Source organism: Leptodactylus fuscus, chromosome 1, assembly GCF_031893055.1.
Source record: "Leptodactylus fuscus isolate aLepFus1 chromosome 1, aLepFus1.hap2, whole genome shotgun sequence".
NCBI lineage: Eukaryota > Metazoa > Chordata > Amphibia > Anura > Leptodactylidae > Leptodactylus > Leptodactylus fuscus.
Window position 1 is genome coordinate 265,628,271 of NC_134265.1, and position 15,043 is coordinate 265,643,313.

Below are 15,043 nucleotides of genomic sequence, written 5' to 3' on the forward strand. Positions count from 1 at the left end.
AACCTGATAAATTCTCCTCAAGGCTGAGGCCTCACGTTGCGGAATTGCAGCTTTTTTTTGTTTTTAAGATTTTTGTTAAATTTTGAAAAATAGACAAATATAAACAATAAAAACAAAATTTCACAGCCAGGATTAAATGATTATCTGGAAATTTCATTGACAACTCCGAGCCCAGCAATGTTTTCTATAAACTATCTACCTCTCTTTAATAAACTTTCCACCTTATCACCCATTCTTCTAATCCCATGATTACCTGGGCGAGCAGAATAACCAGAGTTAATATGATGGTGTTACACATTATTTAATACCTCTTATGCACAGGGGTCATTCCTCTCCCTATTACACACTTTGCTAAACTCCAAAAATTAATTTTCAATTTCATATGGGAGGGAAGGAGATAGAGAGTCAGACTATGCACCATAATGGAAAACACAGCTTTTTTTGTTGCAGATTTTGTTGCGTTCTTTTGCGCCAAAGCCAAGAATGGCTACAAAAGGAATGGGAAATAAATTGGAAGTTCTTATACTTTTACCTTTTGCTCAATCCACTCCTGGCTTTGGCACAAATCCACAGCAAAATCTGCAACAAAAAAGATGCTTTTCTGCAATGAGGGCCTCAGCCTAAAAAAAGCCTTTCTTTTAGGCTGAGGCCCCACGTTGCGGAAATGCAGCTTTTTTTGTTGCAGATTTTGCTGTGGTTTTTTTGAGCCAAAGCCAAGGAGTGGAATTAGCAAAAGAAAAAAGTTATTAGTATTTCTTATATATTTCCTATTCATTTTGTGGCCATTCTTGGCTTTGGCTCAAAAAACTGCAACAAAATCTGCAACAAAAAAAGCTGTGTTTCCACAACGTGGGGCCTTAGCCTTAAAATGTATTTTTAAAAATATATAGAGTATTAGATTATAAACATTTTTCTATAATTTTACTGAGATTTTAGCTGCTTTTACAAAAAAAAAAAAACAAACAAACAAAAAACATGCTCTTTAGCAAACTTGTAACTTGGCCGGCTAGTAAGTGAGCAGAGTAAGTAGAGAGATGCACTAAGACGTTATATGGGAGCTGTACTGTTAGCACTAAGAGCAAGCAGTAGGTCTAGAGACACCTAGAATAACATTAATCTTTCAAAACGTAAAACACTTTTAGCTATGTAGGAAGGCAGCGGCAGGGTAGGCTGCATAGAGACAAGCTGAGCAATCTGCTTCTGGATTGTTGAGTTAGCCATGTTCAGCAAGTATAATATACACAGCATACAGATTTTCCTTAGCAATTCTCAGTTTAAGAGTTTACTAAAAATAAGAACAAATTGTGTAATAAAGTATACTAATAAAATAAAGCGTATGGGCATTATGTTAGAGTGGCCTCCATGTGCAGTCACCAGCTATCCTTGTATTACAAAAGGAGGGCCATTTCTTTGAATGGCTGCCATGTAATACTATATTCACACTGCAGCAGTAGCAGGACTTGACTCAGTAGACTGAAGAAACCATTTTAATCATAACTTCCATAGACTACAAGCACATGAATGTGTGCATATGTGAGTTTATGAAAAAACAATATGGACAGCTCATGTGTTAGGGAAGTGCAAAGAGCAGTTCCCCAGTGCGGTAGATGAACCCTGGAGGAAGGGGCACAAGAGACAGTGAGCCCTGGTCTGAACCCCCCACTGTCCCTTCCTGCTTGCCAGTCCTATCCTATGTAATAAGCGATAACTGGACGACAAAACCCTTCCTACTTACGTGACACACAAAACATAGACAAGACAAACAGCAACAAGGGAGGTCAGCTAGCCAGGGGTCAGTAACAGTCAAGCAATGCAGTGTCAAAATCGATATCCGAAAGAGTAGTCAATAGGGAAAGCCAGAGGTCAAGAATCAGAATACAAGAAATAACAGCAAGAGAAAAGCCAGCACGCACAAGGCAATAGCAAGCACCAATGTGAATGTGAGCCAAGAATAAATAGGGAGGATGAACCCGCCCTGGCCCTGATAGGAAGGCCGGTTGTCAATCATAGGGCAAGACTAAGGCTGCCTTCACATGATGTAAACGCGAGCTGATTTTGTCAAAATACACGTGTAAAAAATGGCTTTGAAGTCAATGGGAGTCTGATTTTTACACGTGTATTTTTTACACGTGTATCTTGACAAAATCAGCTCGCATTTACATCGTGTGAAGGCAGCCTAAGTTTAACTATTAGAGGAGCAGAGGGAAATGAAGTTGAAGGAGATGAGAGTGGTAGGAAATCAATTAACAAGGTAAAGGAATAGGACAATATTGGGTCATTCCATATCAAGTGATCCAAATATGAATATTTTTTTACCTGACGTCTTTATTTATTTATTTTTTTTTTATTTTTATAAACTACTACTTAATTTAATTACAAATTAAAAGTTTAGAATTTTTTTCTTCATCCGTTAATTTTTTACAGACTTCTAAAGTTTTGAAAAAGTGCATATTTTGGCCTGGTATGGCTTTACATTTTTTATCATATTTCGGGCTAGTGCAATTGCTTCTAATCTGGTATTTCGGGAGTTAATGTGAATTTGATCTTTTGAATCTGGTAATGTTGTAAATTATATCTATGCATATTGAGTGGTTCACCACTGAGTTCACAGTACGATTTAAAAAAAAACAAAAACTTTTTTTTTTTTTTTTTTTGGGGGGGGGGGGGGCAAACATATGCTGTAAATTATATGCATGCACATTGAGCGGTTTACCACTGAGTTTATAATGCGATTTCCCTTGCTAGTAAGCAATTACCTCTAATTTGACATTTCAAGGGTTAATGTGTATCTGATGGGTGTGGACTTTTTTGGCTTTATATATGTGTCTTGAACATTCATTTGAATTAAGCTATGAGTAAGGGACGCTAACAATATTTGTCCTGAAACGCGTCAGCCTTTTCTGCCATGTATGGTGATGTATATCCATGTTTTTAATTTGTATATGGAGTAAAAGTTAAGTTTTATAAAACAGTGGATTGCTGAAATTTTTCAAAGTTTTGTCTTATATTCACCTACAACAGTCGGGTATTTTTCTGTGCAACAACACCCTCAAATCCATGCTGTGTAACCAAGTAGAGCGTTAGTTTTTTCTTTTTTGTGTTGAAAAATGCCTGCAGGTTTCCGTTTCCTGCAGTTTTGGGTAGGAAATGGAAACCTGCATAACGGAGACCGGGGTGCAGATGTGAACGATCCCTTACTGACAGAGTTGCTGGCCTTCCATCTGCTCTGAATTCACTGTCTATCCCTGTTCATTCTCAGGGTGAGCACTAATAAATAGAGATGAGCGAGTACTGTTCGGATCAGCCGATCCGAACAGCACGCTCCATAGAAATGAATGGATGCACCTGGTACTTCCGCTTGGACGTAGCCGGCGCGCTTAACCCCCCGCATGCCGGCTACGTCCATTCATTTCTACGCGAGCGTGCTGTTCGGATCGGCTGATCCAAACAGTACTCGCTCATCTCTACTAATAAAGCTTTCTCTTCTGTCCTCTCCTGCTTCTAAGGTAGGGTTCACACTACCATTGGTGTCTGTTAACCCCCCCCCCCCCCCAAAAAAATGGACACCTATCATAATGGACACAAACGGACAGTAACTGATGGCTAGCAGTTAGTGTCTGTTATATGTCCGTTGCCCATAGACCTCAATGGTAAAAAAAAAAACGGACAGAAAAGTCCTGCAATGTTGGATTTTTTCGTCCGCTTGAAAAAACGGACATGGTTGTAAACAGACACTAAAGGACATAAAATCCCATTGAAATGAATGGAAATTGCAAAAGCACCAGCGAGTGTCTGTTGCTAAAATCTTGTATGGACAATAACCATGGACACTGCTGAGCGGACACCGACGGTAGTGTGAATGCCCCCTAAGCTGTAAGGCAGGGTTCACACTAGCATTGGTGTCTGACAGCTAGTGTCCGATGCTAATGTCCGCGCAAGATTTTTCAAGCGGACAGCTAAATCCTACATGTAGGTTTTTGCTGTCCGCTTGAAAAATCGGACATCTTTGTGAACGGACACTTAAGGACAGACAAAGACTGTAAAGAACGCACATTATGTCCCATTTAAATCAATGCAAAATGTAACGAACACAGTTAGTGTCCGATGCTAATGTACGCACAAGATTTTACGCGAACATTAGCATCGGACACTAGCTGTCGGACACCGACGGTAGTGTGAACGCCCCCTAACATAATAAAATAATACAGTAATATCTAAAACTCATGGATTATTTGGTAAATATAGACCCCGCACTTTTAGACCACAGGCTAAATAGATCTGAATTCAATATTTTCGGATTGACACTGTAATAGTTATACTTTAAAATATGATCCCATCGCGATCCCAACTTGAATTTTGCGTTTGCGTTCGCATGGGTAAATTATTAACAAAGATACTCTTGTGATATATCTGGTGAAATCCTATATTGTTCTGAGTAGAATGGTGTTTATGAGTTATGAGGAGAAATGTAAAGGCAGGCAACACAGAAATTCACACTTTTTCTGAACTTTGAAAATCAATTAAAAATCAAAAAAAATTTCTAGAATTTTTTTTCCTTCACATTTTGCATCCTCTGACACACTATTACCAAATAACAAAATCTCAAAAGAATTAAAAATATAGAGGTAAAAATCATTGGTTCACTTCACATGGAATGACCCTGTTCAGACAATGCAAAATGAACCCAAAAGAAGAAATCACAGCCAAACACGTCTCCTGCGCCGCAGCATGTGACCGGATGATGACACCAAAGATGTTACATCATGATTGATATCTTATATAATCCATATCATTCATTAACCCAGGCCACAAATAGAACAGTGATAGGACCTGCCCTGAGATTTGCCCCTGGACTCATGGACCCCCATACGGACTTGTGATAATACACAAGGCACGGGGTATAAGAAATGAATGACTCATTGTGCTAGATATTACAAACATAGCTAGCACGTTCTTGTGCATGCAGGCTTAAACTAGGTCTTATATGTTGAGTTACTTGAAAGCCAAAGTTACTAGCCAACTATTGTATCTCTCTTCACAACTTGCACTGCCAGTTGTCATACCAAACTTTTCTTTGGCTTCAGTTTCTCAAGGCTAAACCCGTTTTTCCCAGTCAAGCTATACATTGTACCTTATAGTAAGTCTACAATGCAATAAAACCCATTCTTGGTAAAGCAACTTTGAACAAAAGCTTGAGTAATAGAAAATATGCACATAATATATTGTCTGCGTGATAGTCTCCATCTCGCACATTCTAACGTCTCACAAAGATATATGATGATTATTTTCAAGTTTCTGTTCAACTCAATTAACTAACCTAGAGACGCGGCATTTCAGAATTGTATCTGACATCAATTATGTTTTTCATTTCTACAAATTACTAAATTTGTTCTGTGGATCTAATCCCACTTGACATATTATACAATATGATTTCGTGGCAGCGTATAAAAACAAGTTTGCATATTTGGTGCGGTGTTACTGGATATCTTTATACCTCATTTAATCACATCAGTGGAGCAGAAACCTTTCTAGTACTTTGATGATTCAATTGTTTTTCGAGGGTTTCATGGTAAATTAGCTGTCTTATCATGAGCTCCACAATGAATCTTCTAGCTGGAAGTCTATGGGATAAATATTATCTATATTGTAGAGCTATACTAAGAACATTTTATCTCTATCTCAGGGGATCTTACATTGCTGGAACCCCACCAATAACAGGAAGGGGGGGGGAGGGGTCCAATGGCTACCATTTAAATGTAGTGCTGATGGTGCTGACATTGTTTTCAAAGTCTATAGGACTGATAAAGATAGGTGATCACTATAAATTAGTCTCATAGCCCTTGAAAGGAGTGGGATCTGGGGGTCTGCCTCTGTTCCCTCTAGCTTTGTGCTCTAGGAATAAAAGATAAAAAAAAATGCCACACTCTGCAGACATGTATAGCTGTTATTGTTATTGACTTTATTGGATGTTGTTTTAACTCTGTGCTTTCCACAGTATATATAATCCATCCTGTGATTAAGGACCACACTGGTCCAAAATGCATAGACATGGATTATCATGGCTGTATTGCTCCCTTTATGATGTTTTACTAATAAAGAGGAAATATTTATTTCAAGTCTTGGATAACTTCATATTCCCGGATTATACACTTACTGCAGAGCCAGCAGATCCACCTTGCACTTAAACAATGGAACAGGCGTTACACTTACATACACTACAGAGCAGTAAGCACTTCTGAACTTTCCTTTTTTCCATACTTTCCAGAGTACTCAACTTAGAGGGACTACTCATAGACAATCCATAACACATTGTTTAAAAATTTTGGGTTTGGCCAGAAGAGGATGGCAAGGGACCACTGGATACTAAAAGGGAGTCCAGGAGAGGTAAGGCAAGGTCCAACTCCACTGGGCCTCCACTTATTATACTTTGGGGTCTGAAGGGTTTGGACCGAAGCAAACAACTCAGTTCTCTGTATTTGTACACCAAATTACTGAAGATCCCATTCCCTTGAGTCAGAGCTAAGCTGCAGTGACTCAGTTCGGCCACTACACACAGGATAAAGCTGTCTACTTCCTGCTCCATTCTCTGTTTATCACCAATCTGATATTGAAGACCAGTCCTTAAGATAGTTTATCAATAATTTTAGCCCTGAAAACCACTTTATGGTTATGGGTTTCCCCACACTTAAGACTATGAATGTTAAAATACTCCTAACAGATCCATATTTCAACCTATGAAACACTGACAAAGTCAGTTTTCAATTATATGCTCATCTTTGGTCAAATGCCACCCTTGCCAAAATTTCACTGTAGTATTCATAAATTTATAACTCACCATGAAAATTATGATTCAGGGTGGATTTGGTCACAAGGGAGTTGCCCCATGATTTCGAAAAAAATCTATATCCTTCTAGAAGTGTACTGATATCACAAAATGTTGTTACAGCTACAACCTAACCAATGGCTATGACCAACCAATTTCCCATCTTTAAATCTAACTTTGTTGTCTTTACTTTGCCATCCTCCTTGCACCACGATGTGTAAGGTTCATGAAGATTATATACATTCCTCTAATTGTATATACTGTACACATGACTGGTCAGATGGACACACATAGGCGTCACATAATTAGGTACAAATGTGTTAAATATTCCTAATCTTGGTTAGACATAAGAGTCCTGACTTACCCTTGTGTGCGTCCGAATGTGCATCTTTAATCCGTCATTCTTGCTGAAGGCCTTGTCACAGTAAGGACACTGGTAGGGGCGCTCACCTGCAAACAAGATAAGCATCAAAATTACCATATGCAAGCCATGGATAGAAAACACTACCCTGACACATCAGGAAGGCACAGCATGACTATGTCAAAGGAGGCACATTCTTCTAGCCTGAGGTTCATGTTCATTTACGAAAAGAGTGAAAAAGAGAGCACAGATCTGAGCTTTTAAAAATGTCACATAAAGAACAAAAGAACACACGGGCTACATGCTGGGCTGGATCAAAGCTCCTCTTCCTGTTGCCTGATGTGTTCTAACAACATATGAATGCATGCAGTGATAGGCAAGGCAAATATTACAGTCCGGTAAAGGAGTGAATTATGAGCCATTTTGTTGTGGCTAGTAGGGATTTTTTTTTAATTTGCTGCAATGATACACTTCATTCTTAAGGAGTGCTAACATCTCCACACATCTGCTGAACATTTCTGCCATCTGGATTAGAAACATCACATTTAATTACTATAATCAATTTCTTCTCCCGCTCTCTAGTTAACCAATGTACATTTACTCACAGATATGTTACAAGGCAGTTTTATGCAATCTTGGAAATCATGAATGTTAGACCAATTCTACTTGAAGTAGATTAGATAAAATACAAGAAAATGACTTTTTATAAAACTATAACTTGAATCAAGTCTTTAAAGGACATATTGGTAAAGGTATTTTTCCCTTTAAAGTCTAAAATGGACAGGTTAAGCAGTTCCAGGCAGTACCAACAAAAATGTCAGTAGCCATGAAGAGTGGTTCAAAGCACAATTTATCCAATCTAAGGTGTTTATGTCCCATGGCTCAGCTCTGGATCGCCCCCTGCACAGTTCGAGGCCTTGTATGTCAATTCGTGATATACACAAATTGTGGGATGGAATCTAGTGAGGTCAAGGAATGCTCTGATGAAGCAGGCACCTGGAAATTCCCAATCTCAGCTATGACAGTGATTTATAGTATTGTCATACCTGATTATTCACAAAAAAGATGAGAACAGGTCTTTGTTTTATGTATTTATATTGTAATAGCCATATATGTAGGAATAGCATCAACTGTAGGGAACAATTTCATGAGGATTGTAAGAATTTGTGTTTTAAAATAAAGGAAACATTTGCAAAAGATATAAGTTGTGGCTCAATGAGTAGAGTGTTCCCTGGGTTTGGATCTGATCAAAGATAACATTTGTACATTCTCCCAATGATTGTGTGGGTTTCCTCTCACACTCCAAAGATATAGTGAATTTAGATTGTGAGTTTTAGTGGGGAAAGTGAGTCATGACAATGTCATAAAGTGTTGCACTATATACCATATATACTCAAGTATAAGCTGACCCGAATATAAGCTGAGACCCCTAATTTTACCACAAAAACTGGGAAAACTTATTGACTCGAGTATAAGCCGAGGGGGGGAAATCCATCATCGCAGATAAAAAGTCTGGTCATGTGCATTGCAGATCAGTAACTCCATGGGGATCATAGTAATAGCAGTTAACCCTATCATGTCCCTCACATTAACCCCCTGTGTGCCTCACATAAGAGTTACTGATATGTGGGACATATGTAGGTAATAATTAGGTATCTTCATAATTAAGGTCCTTCATTAGTACCCTCATGGGGCACATAGGGGTTAATATGAGGGACATGATGGGGTTAACTGTTATTAATGTGAGGCACATGGAGTTACAGAAACTATATTAATAACCCCAAATGCCTGACGTTACTAGGCAAAGTAACTAAAAGAAGGTCCCTGTGTGTGTCACTTTACTGTAGCTTCCTCTCCTCCATACAGCAGACTTCTTCCATAAGACACAATGAATCCTGGCCACTCATCTGCAGGGTAGATGCTATATCCTAATGTGATAAAGGACCTCTGATGACGTCATGACCATGTGATCGGACTCTGGTGTGGGCGGAGCTACTAGGATTTAGACCAGGGGTCTCAAACTCGCGCCCCGCGGGCCACATGTGGCCCCCGAACAATTTTGTGCGGCCTGCACAAGCCTAGGGACGCCGTATCCGAGTTGAATACATTGCGAGATGATTATATCCACTAGCCGCTACATTCCGGCTAGTGGACATATAGGCGCGATGTGATGTTGTCACATCATCACATCGCGCCTACAGGTCTATTAATGAAACTGCAGAGCGCGGCGGGGGAGCGTTGGATGGTGAGTATAAGTGTTTTTTTGTGTGTTTAAGAGGACCTTTCACCATTTTGCCCACAGGCAGTTCTATATACTGCCAGAAAGCTGACAGTGCGCTGAGTTCAGCACACTGTCGGCTTTCCCGATGTGGGCCCAGTGTGAAGAGCTTACGGTCAGGTACCGTAGCTCTTCTATGGTCAGAAGGGCGTCCTTCTTCACAGCACAGCCAATCGCGCTGTGCTGTGAGAGCCGGGAGGAACGCCCCCTCCCTCCCTGATAATGCTCGTCTATGGACGAGTACTGCGAGCAGATGGAGGGGGCGTTCCTCCCGGCTCTCACAGCACAGCGCAATTGGCTGAACTCAGCGCACTGTCAGCTTTCTGGCAGTATATAGAACTGCCTGTGGGCAAAATGGTGAAAGGTCCTCTTTAAACATTGAGGTGGAATGAAGGGGCTCATGACACTGGGGGCAGACGAAGGGAGGGGGGAGAATGGCATGACACTGGGGCAGAAATGGAGGGACATGAATCTGGGGGAAGAGATGGGGGGGACATGAATCTGGGGGCAGAGATGGAGGGGACATGAATCTGGGGGCAGAGATGGAGGAGACATGAATCTGGGGGCAGAGATGGGGGGACATGAATCTGGGGGCAGAGATGGGGGGACATGAATCTGGGGGCAGAGATGGGGGGACATGAATCTGGGGGAAGAGATGGGGGGACATGATTCTGGGGGCATAGATGGGGGACATGAATCTGGGGGCAGAGATAAGGGGACATGAATCTGGGGGCAGAGATGGAGGGACATGAATCTGGGGGCAGAGATAGAGGGGACATGAATCTGGGGGCAGAGATGGAGAGGACATGAATCTGGGGGCAGAGATGGGGGGACATGAATCTGGGGGCAGAGATGGGGGGACATGAATCTGGGGGCAGAGATGGGGGACATGAATCTGGGGGCAGAGATGGGGGGACATGAATCTGGGGGCAGAGATGGGGGACATGAATCTGGGGGCAGAGATGGGGGGACATGAATCTGGGGGCAGAGATGGGGGGACATGAATCTGGGGGCAGAGATGGGGGGACATGAATCTGGGGGCAGATGAAGGGTGTATATGTAACTGGGGGAAAGATGGAGGGGGGACATATAGTTTACGGGTGACTGTAGGAGGATTATACAGTGTGGGGGCACATGAAAAATGAATGGGCGGAGTCAACATAAAAGTGGGTGGAGCTAAATTTGCCGTGGTGCGGCCTGCCGACTGGCTGGGATCTTGCTCTGCGGCCCACATGCTGAGTTGAGTTTGAGACCCCTGATTTAGACTCAACCTTATCTGCAGATGTTACATATCAGTGGCTACAGGACCTTTGATGACTTCACAGTGACCTCATGACAAGCCAATCCCAGAGCAGTAGCACTAAAGGACCTCCCCCTTCCAGCTTTCTGTGCTCCGTGGACCCTGACTCGTGTATAAGTCGAGGAGAGCTTTTTCAGCAAGAAAAATGTGCTGAAAAAGTCGGCTTATACTCATATATACTGTATATATATATATATATATATATATATATATATATATATGGTAAGCAAGAGAAATACATTTTAAAAAATGTTTAAATAATATTAGAACAAAAATGATGTATGAAAGATTTTAGAGGAGGGGCGACACAGTGGCTCAGTGGTTAGCACTGCAGCCTTGCAGCGCTGGGGTCCTGGTGTTAAAATTCCGCCAAGGGCAAAAAACCATCTGCAAGGAGTTTGTATGTTATCCCCGTGTTTGCATGGATTTCCATCCCATATTCCAAAAAAAAGACATACTGATAGGGGAAAAAAAATGTACATTGTGAGCTCTATGTGGGGCTCACAATCTACATTTAAAGTAAAAAAAAAAAAAAAAAAAAAAAAAAAAGATTTTTCACTAGTAGGACTGACTTTTTCAGTTTAAACAATGTAAAACTCTCTGGAAAGTCATAGATCTGAACACTCTGTACAATCTCAGATTGGCAGATTGATACATGCTAAGAGACAGTGTAAGTAGTGCTACTAACACTTTCTTTCTTTCTCACACAATTTCGTTCTATAATACAATACTTTCCAGTAAAGCTGTGTTCACAAGATGTGATCTTATTAGAAAACTGTATGTGATTTATGAAACCAAAAATGTACATTTTGCATGATGCTGATGATCAAACAATCACATTTATTGCAGGGGAGAGGAACACATGTTGCGCGTTTCCTTTACTCTCCCTATACATCTACCGTGCTTCCAGCCCATCATTGTCCATAAAATCTTACCCACAGTCACGGAAGAATGCCTGTCCAATAGAGACAAGGAGAGGTTTGAAGAGTCCAGAAAAAACAAATAAAAATGTGTTTTTCTGCCGGTCCCTGTTGCTGCTTCTGATCACTGATGTGATCATCTAGATGTATGATGCACAAGATGGCTTCTCAGGTGATCAGGACCAGCCCGCACATCTTCATGGCTGGTCTGGCAGTCAATAAAGTTTTGACAAATGCTGCAATCATGAGTAATGACATCACATTTATAGTGGCCATGGGTAATGGTAATGGCCATTGTTATGACCAGTAAAGAAGTGATTGTAATAAGGATTGTGTTGCTCACACGATTTTATGTGGAGTCAATGAGAAAAATTAATTTCAGCTAATTTTCTTGTCTATTTGTCAAAAAAAGTCTCGAAAACACGTTTAGGCTAAAAGTCCTCACATTGTGGAAGTGCAGTGTTTTACACTACCAGCATAATGAATGAGAGTTTGGATAATCACATAATGTGAAAAAAAAAATTAGCAGAAAAGCTGGGGGTTTAAAAAAAAAACCATGTGCATGGTAATTTTAGGTGCAGAATCGCAAGCATTTTCTTTATGGATTTCAAAGGGGAAGGAAAAAATAAGAGTAAGAAATGCAGCAAAAACTCAATAAGAAACATTGGGGGGAAAAGGCAACTTTTTTTTAGTATGTTCTGATTTGTGGGGCCTTATCTTTCAGAAATACATCATCTGACAGCATTTGCCACCCTGAGTATTTGGTTTATCCAAATTCTTTCAGCCATTCTAAAGTTATAAGCCCCATTGGTGTTTATGCAAATTAGGGTCTGTTGAAATACGGCACACAGAAACAATACCCTGATAGTAACCACAGTGTTGCCGCCCACTTTGCTAATAGATCCTACTTTGCATAAGCACTATCAGGGATTACATGTTTGGAACGGATGAACGATCTGGATAAACAAAACTCCAAAATGCTCAGGGTGACAGCTGATGACAGGTTCTCATTAAACAACAAATTATTTTCTCATGACATATTGCATTAAAGAATGATATGTAATATATTAGGCCAGCTCACTTTAGGCAAAACACAATGGTGGAATTTATTAAACCCTGCACATTAGAGCTTACTGAGCAAATTTGAGCCAAAATTTATGACATTTTGGAGTTTTATACCATTCACTTCATTTTTGAAAAGCGGGTGAGAAAGTCGGTGTGGTTAGTCAAGTTATTCTGGACGTCTCTACACCAGACTTATGAAATTACTTTTTAAAACATCGCAAAAATGATCACAATGTTACTGCAGTGAGCGGGTGGTATAGAAAACGGAGTCACAATTCAGAACATTAGTGTATTCACATGACAGTGATGTGTTCACTCGGTAGTTATAAATTGGCCATTTTACATCCATTCTATTTTTGATAGCCGAGTGTCATCCATTTTGCATCCATTTTATTAAAAAAAAAAAAAAAAAAACAGCATAAGAATTTCATGGGTCTTTTTTTTCTCTCAACTCTGTAATCTGTTTTTAACGGAAGCGAAACTGACATAATTCTATTTTACCTTCATTGAAAAGGGATCCATTGTATCCATAATAAAAATTACAGTAAAAAAAAAAAGGAGAGGGGTTCTCCCTGTCAACCCGATCATGGTATTCTAAGGGGCTGCCATGACAGCCAGAGGTCTCAGCTTATCTTCCAGCTCTTCCATGTACAGAAGCCTATTATCACGAGCCAGAGATTGGATATCAGAGTAAAACTGACATGTACATTACTCTAAAACATAGAAGTACTGCAGAGTATTACAAAAGCGATCAAGTGATCATATGTTGTAGTGGCACCGGTAAAAAAAATGTATAAAAATTTCTAATAAGATGTTTATAAATATTAAAAAAGCGGAAAAAAAATCAAGTAATAAATTGCCCTTTTTCCAGAACACAGTTTTTTATGTTATAAATAAAATACTAAACAATATTAAACAAAGCTATACATGAATTTATATTACTGTATCAGAAATCACCCAAACTAAAAAGTTATCATGTTAATCAAGCTGTCATATAGAAAAATCAAAAGAGAGGGATGAAAAAGCAAAACAGTATCCCCCATCTTGAAGGACTAAATATAATGTGTTATTATTTATATCCTGAAAAGTTGTACTATTTTAATATATGTTTTTTGTATCATTGCCTCACAATTTCTAGATCTCTATTTGTTGTTATTAATCGTTTACTTCCAGTGGACAAAATTAATCCATAGTCATGTAATGAACAGTGCATGGTCATGTGATGGACTGCCCATGGTTATGTCATGGACTCTCCATGGTCATGTGGTGGACTCTCCATGGTCATGTGGTGGACTCTCCATGGTTATGTGATGGACTGTCCATGGTCATGTGATGGACTGTCCATGGTTATGTGATGGACTGTCCATGGTCATGTGATGGACTGTCCATGTTTATGTGATGGACTGTCCATGGTCATGTGATGGACTGTCCATGGTCATGTGGTGGACTGTCCATGGTCATGTGATAGACTGTCCATGGTTATGTGATGGACTGTCCATGGTCATGTGATGGACTGTCCATGGTCATGTGGTGGACTGTCCATGGTCATGTGATGGACTGTCCATGGTCATGGACACAGGTACCCATCTGACATGACTAGACAGAGCTCTTATTACTATGATGAGACTGTAATACCTGTGTGTCTAAGATATGACCATGGACTGATATTTATTACACTGATAGTACAGACTGAATGACAGCAAACAGAAATCTAGAAAACCAGAAGGAATTTATACAGAAAGTATATTGGAAAATTGTAGAACTTTCCATTATACAAATAATAACATGTATATGCTTAAACTGGACAACCACTCTAAGCTTTATTCATTCCATGAGACCTGGTATTTCTCATACATTCTTGCAAATATGGCTGATGGATGCTGTATGTGTATTTGGATGAACCATGTTGCTCTACTTATATATATGTCATGAACTGGACATTTATTTCAGGGTGTTTTCACATGCTCTTTCTTGACTACAATGGGATTTCAGTCACTTGCCTTGTGAATACAGTGGTTTCTCTCCCACGCTACTATGTGTTCGTGATCAATTCAAGACCATCTCAAAAAGCCTGAAAACCTACAGACAAAGAACCGGTGGGGATAAGGAGTGATGATGGGCAGAAGGATTGTCAGTCTTAATTAGTCTAAGTAGGGGATGGGAATAGAAGTGGTGGTTACTAGAGGCAGACACAGCAGTTTTATTACATCAGCCAACATAGATTCTAATCCAATACTGAATACAATACTTTACTAATGTTCACCAACTACAGCTATTAGTATGTAGTCTTCATTCT

General features: G+C 39.9%; 1 protein-coding gene across 1 annotated transcript in view; it reads right to left on the reverse strand.

The window, feature by feature from the left end:
• Nucleotides 1-15,043, reverse strand: part of PRDM5 (PR/SET domain 5) — a 135,249-nt gene that overhangs the window by 34,279 nt on the left and 85,927 nt on the right. The window contains exon 14 of the mRNA XM_075287127.1: nucleotides 7,188-7,273. Within this exon, the coding sequence (XP_075143228.1) occupies nucleotides 7,188-7,273 (86 nt within the window). The remainder of the gene's footprint in view (nucleotides 1-7,187; nucleotides 7,274-15,043) is intronic.